Raw genomic sequence first — 12,092 nt, forward strand, 5'->3', positions numbered from 1 at the left:
CACCACCAATCCGCCATGGCTTTCCTCGCCCGAGCACCGTCGCTGCTCCACCTCCAGCCTCCCTCCACCCCGGTGCGCGCCTTCCTCCTCCCTCAAACCACGCCCAGACCCACGCTCCACCGCCGCCGCCTCGCCGCCCGGGTCCGCGCCGCCAACTCCGACCCTCCGCAGCAGGTCAACCTCTCCGTCCTCCGCTTCACCCTCGGTACCTCCTCCTCCTCCGCCCGGCACCGGAATCGGGCGCTCCGACCCACCGGATTTGCGCGTTCTCCTTTGTCTAACCCTCGCGCGGCACCATCGCAGGGATCCCCGGGCTGGACGAGTCGTACCTCCCGCGCTGGATAGGCCTCGGCTTCGGCGCCCTCGTCCTCCTCAACCACCTCCTCTCGCCGTCCCCGACCCCCGCGCAGCTCGTCGGTTCTCCCTCCCCGTACCTTCACCCTGTTTATATTCCAACGCAATGCGCACGCGCGCCTGTTTAACCGGTTACACGACGAAATCGCAGAGGTCCGAGGCTCTGGGGCTGTGCCTGGCCGCGTTCTCCGCAGCGCTGCCGTACCTCGGGAGGTTCCTAGAGGTGAGATGTTTTTTTGCTTCAAAATTTAAACTGGGCCCAGACCGGTGAATGTTGAGAAATGAGTGTGTGGATTGGGACTTTGGTTGTTGCAGGGTGCGGGTGCTGCAGGCCGTGTGCCGTTGCCGGAGGGGAGCAGGCAGGTGTTTGTGATTCCTGATGATCTTTCGGCCGCGCAGAAGGAGGATATGGCCTGGGCGACGTATGTTCTGCTGCAGAACACGAACACCACGTCTGTGGTATGTTTGTTTCAGATGCTGCTCAGCCATATAGACTCTAATTCAGTCTTATATTGAGCTCACTGAAATGAAATTTCTAAAGCAGTCCAAATTATTCAACACTTCAGAATCAAGCCGCCTTTTGATATATTAACACCTGAGAACATAGCATTATCTTTAGCTTTGACAGAATCCCCCGTTTTATTTTCGTCAACCTTAAGCCATGTTTTCCCAGCTTGACAGTAAATAGGAGTATTTGCAGGAAAACCATGAATTACTGTAGACATGTTCTAGGCCTGCCTTGCAGTTTATCATTTGGTTGAGCTCGCTTCTTTTATTTGTGTATGAATAGTGGACAATGCAAGGTTCTACGTAGCAGTTAAAATTTGAATGATGAAGCAGTTGTACTGACAGCAATGTTTGGTTGTTATGGGTTTACCAATTGTCTGATCATGTCAAGCATGTTTTGCTACTGGTTAGATCTCTCACTTCTGTTTTGCTTCCTACCAGCTCATAGCAGTTGGTGATGTGTTGTGCATACGTGGATACTGGGATCCTCCTGCAGATATTCCCAAGAATGCCATGATTGAGTGGTTCAAGAGTCAGATGGAACAAGCTGGACTCGTTAATCTGAGTAGCGCTTTGTACCTTCCTAGTTTTTCTGGTAAGTGTGCCACTCTATCCTGCCTATATGTCTATGTTTGTGTAAAAAAAAAAGCTATTGATTTAACTATACATTGCATATATTTTCTTCCCCGTAGTGACCGAAAAAGTCATCATCTGCAACCTTTTGTTTTTTTATAAAGCATCGAATATGCATATTGTATAATTTTGTACCGTTCAGGTGAATTATCATACTATAGTTACTCTCAATTGATAATTGTACTGAAATTTAGTCTTGCAGCTTTTATCATGTTTGGGCTGACATGACATGATGCTTTTGTACACCTGATTGTTTTTTTTTACAATTGCCAGTTTTATAAGTCGTTTCTTCTTCACATAAAGAAGTGCACCCTGCATTCTAGGGATACAAACTGGTTTTGATGTCTAGTTGGTTCACGAAATCATGTTTTTGTTCTCCTCTGTGATTTTAGCTGCTTATATAATGTTTCTAGCATTGCTTTTCTCCTTGTTTATATCTTACAATTATATGTGTCTTACAGTAGACCAACCATGCTGATTTCATTAGACACTCAGCTTGGGAAGATTCTGCCACAAGGAATTCTTTCTGTGTTGGCACAACCAATTGTGAGCAACGCTGATCCAACTAGCGGTGAAACAAAAGCTGAAGGTGTCATCCTGTTGGCCTCCAACGCAAATTATGCATATAGTGAGAAAGATAGGGTTTGGATAAGAGCAGTTGCAAATAAATTTCGACGTGCGTAGCTCAGTGACGGCCAAGGTATTCTATCTCTTTCTCCAGTTTCATTCAGCTACATAAACATTTGTTTACACACAAGAAGCTGTGGTTTTGTACAGGACAGAAAATCATCTTAGAAATAGTAGACAAATGCACTAAACTGTTGTTGAAAGTTTGACTATCTGTGGTTTGGGAGTTACTGTAAAAAATACTAAAATAGACTCACAAGTTTGGGTTCTACAAGAAAATTCCTGATACAAACTAGTTTTGGCGTGAATCTTTGGCAACCTAGACAAGGACACAAGGCTGTGCGATCTAAAGAGGATTTTGCAGTTATGGTGAGATCAGTAGGCAGAAATCATTTTCGTTGCGAGAAGCACTGGTTGAGAACCAGTTTGGCCAACAAAAACTTTTCAATGGACAATAGCTAAATGTTGAATCATAGTTTTTTTTGGTATCTGTACTATGATGTCTGTATGATATTTCCATAAATCGAAAAGGTATTCCAGGGATTTCAGTCTTGCCTCCTACCGTTTTTCCAATGCGGTGTAAGCCCTGTGATTTCTATCATATGGATAACACAACTGAAGTTCAGATACGTTGGATGACATGCCATCACCAGAGTATAGCAAAAGGTGAAAAACCCCAACTGACCATAACCTGGCTACCGTGCACCTTGTTGAGTTACAACCAAGGGGAGGCGAAGTGCTTTTAAGTCCAAATGTTTTCACAGATCAGGATCACAGGTATTGCAGTGATACAATCTTCTATGCATGTGGAATTTTTGAGTGTAGCTAGTGAGAAATTTGATGGATACCTAGGAGGAACTTAGGCATCAATTGTATTAAGCCCAAAAAAATTGCACCCAGAGGGTCGAGTCCGTATCACCACGGAACAACTGCAGCAACCTGATCTGATCTACCTACTCGGCAATCATCCAGTGACTTCACGGTCACCAAAGAAGACCCAGATTCAACTTGAAGAGGATGGGACCAGGGGGGTGAGGGCATAAGTCGACACAGCTAGTAAGTAAATGGCATTTCCATATTGAATTTGCCATCTGGAATTAGTACCGAAATTGTACATAAACATTTAACACTAGTCGGAGAACATTTGCACTTCTGTTGATCCCCCCTTGTAGATCACTGCATCATGTTGGTAGGTAATGGCCTAATGGATGCACTAATTTGTTAGTTGGCACAACTCATCCATACTTGTACGTTGTACCGGTCATTAATATACTCCATTGCTGTTGGCTTGTTTTTTTGAGGTAGTTGGTGCCATCAAGAATCTCCTGACCTTCACTCAGATTATTTGTTCTCTCACCGCAAAAGTACTTCTCATCTTTCAATTAAGAGGAGTTTTAGTTTTTCAATGAGGCTGAACGAATAACAAGTAAAGCTAGCATCATGTTTCAGATAATGGAATATATTTGTGGACTTCAGGACATGATATATTAAACCCGCAATGCATGTATGAATAAGTACATGCACAAGTACTAGATATGCTGAAATATCGAATGTCTTGCCAGTTGCAAACATCATTTTAGAGTAGTCTGGGCAAAAATTTATGTAATATTTATTGAAACATATTGCTAGCTTTCCGACTCATTTTTTTACAGTAGGACTTGTTCAGGTCTGAAATCTTGACTCTTATAATGCCAACATGTACTGGTCTAGAATTCTATCATTTGGATTGTTCTCTTCTCTACTCTGTGATCTTTCAGTCTCTGGACCAACAGTTCAGCCTGTAGCTTTATGTTCTTATTACTTCCAAATATATCCTAGCAAGCAAGCCCCTTGTTATATCAAACCCCCTTTGCTAACTTACTTAGCTGAAACTTAGATTATCAGTATATCATCACTCGTGACAGATTCTCAGTGAAGATAATTATATGAACATTGGGTAGATTACCCATTTATATTTTTTGTAAAAAGGTAGCAAGAGGTAAATAAGGCAGAGACCCATATGGTAGTATGAAGTTTGAACCTCAATAAGACCATAATCCCAAAATATTTTCGTAATTGATTCCGAAATGGTCTCATGTCTTCCTTTTTAGTTTATTATGTCACCATATTCTTGTTGGTAATCTGACCAGGATCTTGTGGTGACATGTCCTGTCTGTGCAAAGCATGTTGCCCGTGCCTGTTTGTAGTGCTTAATCGGGTACACATACAACTACTGCTGATGGGTACTGCTAAAGATTTGTTTAGGCATTCTTGCACCCCAAGGAGACAAATCATGTAACTGTTAATTCCAGTTGCTTCTTGTCTTGAAATTTCTAGTATATAAATTTAGCTACAGTTATTTTGTATCAACTACACTGTACATATTTATTAGTTACGAGGGAAGTAAGGACTTTTGCAGTCAGACTGTTAACTTGTTAAGAGCTGTTTAAGTATTGCCAGCTACCATTTGTTAAGGTCGAAGTATGCTTGATGGCACCTTTCTATAGGCGACAGACACTGAGCCATATTTTCTAGTTTGATGGCTGCATACCAACCTAGTTGATACTTCATAGCGTTGGCATGCTAGTCTTAATCATTAAGTAAAGCAGTACTTGTCTTAAATTTGGGCATAAGAAATCAACCCATACTGCAAAAAATAAAATCGAAAAGAAAAAAAAAGGCTACAATGATAAGATTACCATCCTTTCCTTTTCGCTGAATCATAAGAACCTCAATAGTGTCATAAGTTTAGTGATGCAAACAATTGAATCTCATGTTGTGTCTCCTGTAAAGACAAACTTTGACTGTTGTGCTTTACGGGGTATGGTAAGTACTCTTACTTTACCATTTCCATCAAGGCTGACGATGCTAGTTTCTCACATCTCACCTGATCATTCTTGATTTATCCTATTTTCATTTTTGCAGCTGGATATCAACAAATGTTTTTGATCTCTTGGTGGAAGGATGGCTCAAATGGATGATAGGCAAATAGCTACACCCCTTGCCGCTGAAAGGTCTGAATGAGCAGTTTGCAAACCAGAATATATTGGTCACTGGATCATTTCAATGCCATTACACGTCGAACATCACATTAACCATTCGTTTCCCAGCTGGAGCGTGGTTTGAGTTAGATCATGGATGGTTCACGTCAGACGTTCCCGTGACCTGATCTGCCTTGTTCTCTTGTGAACTCATCAACTATGTGGCTCCAAATCGCTTGCCCTGGAGCCTCAGTTGCGTATCCTTGTGAGACGTCTCACATGATCCCTCTGCTATGTTCTTAAGGTTCAAAATGCATCTAATATGTTGTCTCATGCGGTGTTGTTTAATGCACGCCAGCCGGAAATGGTTGGTGCATCAGGCTGTATTCTGTACTCTGTTGTACCAGGTTTGCCGTGAGGCTACTGTCACGCTGGAGATAGGTTAAATGGTCCACCCTTTTGTTTTTGCAAAACATGGTCCACTATTTTGTGTGAACTGCCAGCAAAGGGACAGTGGTGGTCTCGGAGGGCCATGTCCTCCCGCATCTCCATCCAAATGAATTGCGGCAATGTACAAATTCTGTGATTTCAGGAGGACATGTTTCAGATAACTTGAAAGCAAGAAGGGTGTGAATCTACACCCATGCGAACACCTTACTTTGAGTGGATTTAAACTGTGTCGACGGATACGATACGGATCTTCCTTTTCGGCGAGCGGTACAACCGTGGAAGATTATTTCGTTCTGAGACAGCACAGTTTGTTTTTAACCCATGTACGACTGGGTATTTCACCACTTGTATCCTACACAATGTGGGAGCATGCGAGCTGAAAATCTTTGAGAAGTTTTGAATGAAAAATTGGAACAATTTCTACGGCCCGCAATCACTCGAGTCACAGTTCACGGATGCAGCTGTGCGACGGTAGGTGATGGGGCACGCGCCACGAAAATTTGCGATTCCAGGCTCAAAGCCAGCGGACACTGATGTGCGGATGGCCGGATCCCTCGAAACAAGACGGTGACATGACTTGGCGTCCGTATGCAACGCAGTACGCCAGTACCCTGCCTACGGGCTAGGGACGAGACCGGATCCTCCCTTGCGCGATTGAAAAGAAATATTCGATTGGGCGCCCTAAATAGCGTCAACTTTTTTTTGTTTGAAACTCTAAATAGCGTCAACTTATTACTGGGTCGGCACTGCCTCCACACTGGCGATCCCATAACAAAATCCCCTAAAAATAATTACAAACAAATTTAAACGAATTTAGAAATTTCATTAAAATCTAGGACTATTTACAAAAGTTCGAATGAAATTTGACTAAACCTAAACCCTAGATCTATGGGTGGTGCCAGTGTGGAAGAGGCTGAAGTCGAGGGCACCCATGTCCGCCTCGTTCACCGCGTCTTTTGTGCGGTCGTGGTGGTCGTTGTGCCAAGACGACGAGGATAAGTTGCAGTACGACTCGTCATTGAGGTGGATGACAGTGCCGCTCTCAGTGGTAGACCACCACATGGCGTACTTAGGGTCGACGGGTGCAATGTTCGTTGACTGGATGAATGCCTTGGTCAGCCTAGATGAGTATCCAAAACGTCAGGGGCCCGCTTAAGGCGTGGCAGGCCTCGTGTGGGCCTACCATCTACCACGGGGTTTCAGCCGGTTAACGCCGTTACTCGCCGATTAACGCCGTCACGCACGTGTCGGTTTGCATGACGTCAACGGTCAACGGGCTCCCGAAAACACATCCGCAGCGGTCCGATTTTCCGTGGCGGAAGGGCGCCCGAACGCGACAGACCGACAAAAACGTGGTAGGACTTTGCCTGACGCAGTTTGGACCACAGAACCCATATCGTCGGGTTAGGCCCATAAGCGACGAAAAATGGCCCTTAGTGGGCGATTTTGGGACGTTGTCTATTTGAACTTTTCTTGTAGTGAGATGGGTTCTGCGATGGCGGACGCGACGGGAATTTTCGTGGATGGAGACTCGGGTATCCAGGGTTTCCCCGAGAAGATGTATAAATAGGCGGAGGATTTATGTCGGTGGGGTGCCAGGGGGCCCACACCTCCCTTTGGCGTGGGCCTAGGCTAGGACGCGCCAAGGGCAGGTCTGGCCGCCCTGTGGCGCCTCTTCGAACCCCCTCTGGACTTCGTCTTCGTTTCGGTAAAATATTGACTTTGGCTTTTGTTTCGTCCAATTTCAAGAATATTTCCTGTAAAACTTTTCTGAAATACAAAAATAACAGAAAACATGGAAATGGTACTGTGACATCTTGTTAATAGGTTAGTGCCGGAAATCATATAAAAGTACAACAAAGTGTAAGCAAAACATATATGAATTGGTATAAAACAAACATGGAGCATAAAAAATTATAGATACGTTTGAGACGTATCACGCGTCCATTTGCGTCAGGCCGCAGATGCGAAATTAGCCGTTTGGCTACGATTGTCCGTTTGCTTGTGGGGCTGCCCCAACGGCCCGACATATTTTTTCCAGCGACGGCTAGTTTGGGGTTTTTTCCACCAAAATTGTGCAATTGGGCATACAAGCAGTGAAAATAGAGGTTCTAAAAAAACATTGTTATTACATCCAAATAAATTCCAAAGTCTACATGCATTGCCATGCATGAAAATACATATAATCGTAGTTCACAATTAACAAATAAAGTAGATGAGATTGACTACTCATCATTCTCTTGCTGGTCAACCAACACCCAATGATGATCAATCAAATCCTTCCTGGGACATTTGGTAATGTTGATGTCATGCACTTCAACGTTAATATTTATAAGGGATTTCTATTTTCGTGCCCTCAGTTCCTTAGTTGTGCTCAGTTTTCCCCAGCTCCTTAGTTTTTCCTCAGTTTTCTCCAAGTGCTTGTTTGAAACCCGCAGAAGGCAGCTCAGACGGCAGGATTCCCGTTAAGTTGACCGCTCCGTGCTGACGTGTGGGGCCGCATCGTGTGGGCCCGCGTCGCGTGGGGCTGGTAGAAAGGGACCGCGTGGGACGGGACGAGATAGCGTTTGGTTGCACGTGAGCGAGGAGCCGGGTTTTGTCTCTCTCGGCCATTGGCATTTCCCTTTTAACAGTACCTTTTTCGCCTCCTTCTCTCTGCCTTTTTTCACCTAATTAGTATCAAATCTAGAGAAGCTTGCATTTCTGTCTTTCTTCAATTATTATTTGTGCCTTTTGGCCCTCGTTGTTTGCCCAATATGGCAGCAAATCTAGTAGGGAGCCCAATCTAGTACTTCATCTAGTCCATATGTATGTAGTTAAATCTAGAAGCAAATCTACAGGGAATGTACGATAAATTCACAAGGTCATATAGTAGAATAGGGATAGATAATATAGATAATAAGCTGCATTCAGCAGCCAAACATAGTAGGGTTCGAGGTTCTTCACAGCAGTACAGTACCATCATACTAACAACAAAACAACGAGGGATCCCTAGCTAACAACAAAGGGATCCCAACAACAAAATGGAGGAGGCAGCAGCAGCACACGTCCAGGACTCCGCCTACCCCATCTACCTCTGCCTCCACTTGTTGCTCCCCTTGGGAGCCTTGGGCTTGAGCGGAGGCATGCGCCCGCCGGAGATCTCCACCCGCCGGATGCTCGCGGAGGTGCATGCCGAGCGCCAAGTGCTTGGCGCGGAAGGAGTTGGGGTTCACCGACGCGCCGACCTTGGGGTTGGTGTGGTCGATGTTCTCGGCATGCGTGAGGACGCAGTTGAAGTCAGTGCCGCCGAGCCTCCTAGTGCAGAAGGGGCACCTGTAGACACCCTTGGCGACGTCGAGGTAGGAGACGTCGCGGCCGACCTGCAGCCTCCGCGGCACTCGGCGAGTCTTGACGTCATGGTGCTCGTCATCGCTGCCGACGTCGCTGCCGGACGAGCTGATCCATATCAAACGGGAATTTATTAGTGAATGAGTTGCAAACGTGCATGATAACAAAGTTAGGAAAAACAGAGGCAGCCTCAGTTAGAGTGGACACGATTATATGTCTACGGGGACGGTGTAAGTGAACCAAAGCTCATGCACAACAGATTTGTACACAGAAATGGTTCGCTGAACCCTCCCTGTAAAAATCTATGCCCACCGCTTCATCATAGGCAAAGAAACAGATTTCAGATCTGAACTTGAACACATTCCAGATTATTTGCAAATTAAACGGTTGATATCTTTTGATTCGTGCATAAAATAACTGATTGAGATCCTATGATTACTTGCATAAATTAACCGATTGAGATCCCATTATTACTTGCATAAATTAACCGAACGGCCGAACCCCAAATCTTAAACGAAATCAAGGAGGGATCAAAGCAAAATGGAATAAAATCGGCGCAAATATTAGCCCAATACTCATCCATCCACAGATCCATCTACACCAGCACAAATAGGATTCAAAAAGGAATGGGGAACAAAAAAAAAGAAGCAAACCGTAGTTACCTCGTTCCATGGGTCCTCTATGGAGGTGTCGTAGCGGTTCGGGGGCGGGACGTACGGCACCGGCTCGTAGGGGTCCCATCCCGGCGGGATCTGGCCGCGACCGGCGGCAGCAGCCTCCGATGCACCGGCGGAGGCGGCGGCGACGTCCGTTGAGGGGACGGCGGCGACGTCCGTTGAGGGGACGGCGTCGAAGAGGGAGGCGTCGCGCTTGGAGCCGACGGTGCCGTGGACGATGGGATTGGCATTCTCCTTATCCATCTCGCCGGCAGAGGAGAGGGAGAGGGAGAGGGTTTTTTGCTTTGGAGAAGATGATGGGACGTGAGAGAGGCGGCGTTGTGTAGGCGAGTGAGAGTGACAGAGATAGTGGGAGGAGGCGTCTATAAAGGCAAGGGGTGGTTAATGCGACCCGCGTCCTACGCGTCCACCGCTGCACGTCTGCACGTCTTGGACTTCTGCAATGCGCCATGATGGCGTGTATTTCACACGTTCGTTGGGAACCCCAAGAGGAAGGTATGATGCGCACAGCAGCAAGTTTTCCCTCAGAAAGAAACCAAGGTTTATCGAACCAGGAGGAGCCAAGAAGCACGTTGAAGGTTGATGGCGGCGGGATGTAGTGCGGCGCAACACCGGAGATTCCGGCGCCAACGTGGAACCTGCACAACACAACCAAAGTACTTTGCCCCAACGAAACGAGTGAGGTTGTCAATCTCACCGGCTTGCTGTAACAAAGGATTAACCGTATTGTGTGGAAGATGATTGTTTGCAAGAAAACAAGTAAAGAACAAGTATTGCAGCAGATTTGTATTTCAGTATTAAAGAATGGACCGGGGTCCACAGTTCACTAGAGGTGTCTCTCCCATAAGATAAAAGCATGTTGGGTGAACAAATTACGGTCGGGCAATTGACAAATAGAGAGGGCATAACAATGCACATACATGTCATGATAAGTACGAGTGAGATTTAATTGGGCATTACGACAAAGTACATAGACCGCCATCCAACCGCATCTATGCCTAAAAAGTCCACCTTCAGGTTATCATCCGAACCCCTTCAAGTATTAAGTTGCTAACAACGAGACAATTGCATTAAGTATGGTGCGTAATGTAATCAATAACTACATCCTCGGACATAGCATCAATGTTTTATCCCTAGTGGCAACAAGCACAACACAACCTTAGGGGTTTCTGTCACTCCCCGTGTGTCAATGCAGGCATGAACCCACTATCGAGCATAAATACTCCCTCTTGGAGTTACTAGCATCAACTTGGCCGGAGCCTCTACTAATAACGGAGAGCATGCAAGATCATAAACAACACATAGGTAATAACTTGATAATTAACATAACATGGTATTCTCTATCCATCGGATCCCGACAAACACAACATATAGCATTACGGATAGATGATCTTGATCATGTTAGGCAGCTCACAAGATCCAACAATGAAGCACAATGAGGAGAAGACAACCATCTAGCTACTGCTATGGACCCATAGTCCAGGGGTGAACTACTCACTCATCACTCTGGAGGCGACCATGGCGGTGTAGAGTCCTCCGGGAGATGAATCCCCTCTCCGGCAGGGTGCCGGAGGAGATCTCCAGAATCCCCCGAGATGGGATTGGCGGCGGCGGCGTCTCAGTAAGGTTTTCCGTATCGTGGTTCTTCGCATCAGGGGTTTCGCGATGGAGGCTTTAAGTAGGCGGAAGGGCAACGTGGGGGGCCACACGAGGGCCCCACACCACAGGTCGGCGCGGCCAAGACCTGGGCCGCGCTGCCCTATGGTGGCGGCCCCTCGTGGCCCCACTTCGACTCCTCTTCGGTCTTCCGGAAGCTTCGTGGCAAAATAGGACCCTGGTTCTTGATTTCGTCCAATTCCGAGAATATTTCGTTACTAGGATTTCTGAAACCAAAAACATCGAAAACAACGAATCGGCTCTTCGGCATCTTGTTAATAGGTTAGTTCCGGAAAATGCACGAATATGACATAAAGTGTGCATAAAACATGTAGGTATCATCAATAATATGGCATGGAACATAAGAAATTATCGATACGTCGGAGACGTATCAGCATCCCCAAGCTTAGTTCCGCTCGTCCCGAAGCAGGTAAAACGATAACAAAGATAATTTCGAAGTGACATGCCATCATAACCTTGATCATACTATTTGTAAACATATGTAATGAATGCAGCGATCAAAACAATGGTAATGACATGAGTAAACAAGTGAATCATAAAGCAAAGACTTTTCATGAATAGTACTTCAAGACAAGCATCAATAAGTCTTGCATAAGAGTTAACTCATAAAGCAATAAATCAAAGTAAAGGTATTGAAGCAACACAAAGTAAGATTAAGTTTCAGCGGTTGCTTTCAACTTGTAACATGTATATCTCATAGATAATTGTCAACATAGAGTAATATAACAAGTGCAATATGCAAGTATGTAAGAATCAATGCACAGTTCACACAAGTGTTTGCTTCTTGAGGTGGAGAGAGATAGGTGAACTGACTCAACATAAAAGTAAAAAGAATGGTCCTTCAAAGAGGAAAGCATCGATTGCGATATTTGTGCTA

At 45.4% G+C, this 12,092-nt stretch overlaps 1 protein-coding gene across 1 annotated transcript; it reads left to right on the forward strand.

Moving 5' to 3' along the window:
* LOC124706029 (protein COFACTOR ASSEMBLY OF COMPLEX C SUBUNIT B CCB2, chloroplastic-like) lies at nt 1-5,019 on the forward strand. Its single transcript, XM_047237697.1, has 7 exons — nt 1-205; nt 304-413; nt 506-577; nt 670-813; nt 1,303-1,456; nt 1,982-2,194; nt 2,653-5,019. Exons 1-6 carry the CDS (start codon nt 16-18, stop codon nt 2,176-2,178), a joined length of 867 nt encoding a protein of 288 aa, XP_047093653.1. The 5' UTR covers nt 1-15; the 3' UTR covers nt 2,179-2,194; nt 2,653-5,019.
* The last annotated feature ends 7,073 nt before the right edge of the window (nt 5,020-12,092 follow it).

The sequence above is a fragment of the Lolium rigidum genome, chromosome 4 (genome assembly GCF_022539505.1).
Source record: "Lolium rigidum isolate FL_2022 chromosome 4, APGP_CSIRO_Lrig_0.1, whole genome shotgun sequence".
NCBI classification, from domain to species: Eukaryota; Viridiplantae; Streptophyta; class Magnoliopsida; order Poales; family Poaceae; genus Lolium; species Lolium rigidum.

Bases quoted from the DNA above. Each gene is read 5' to 3' on its own strand.
- LOC124706029 (XM_047237697.1), top strand. From the start codon at position 16: ATGGCTTTCCTCGCCCGAGCACCGTCGCTGCTCCACCTCCAGCCTCCC. The intron at 414-505 runs GTCGGTTCTCCC...ACGAAATCGCAG, and splicing joins CCCCGACCCCCGCGCAGCTC to AGGTCCGAGGCTCTGGGGCT. The intron at 578-669 runs GTGAGATGTTTT...TGGTTGTTGCAG, and splicing joins ACCTCGGGAGGTTCCTAGAG to GGTGCGGGTGCTGCAGGCCG.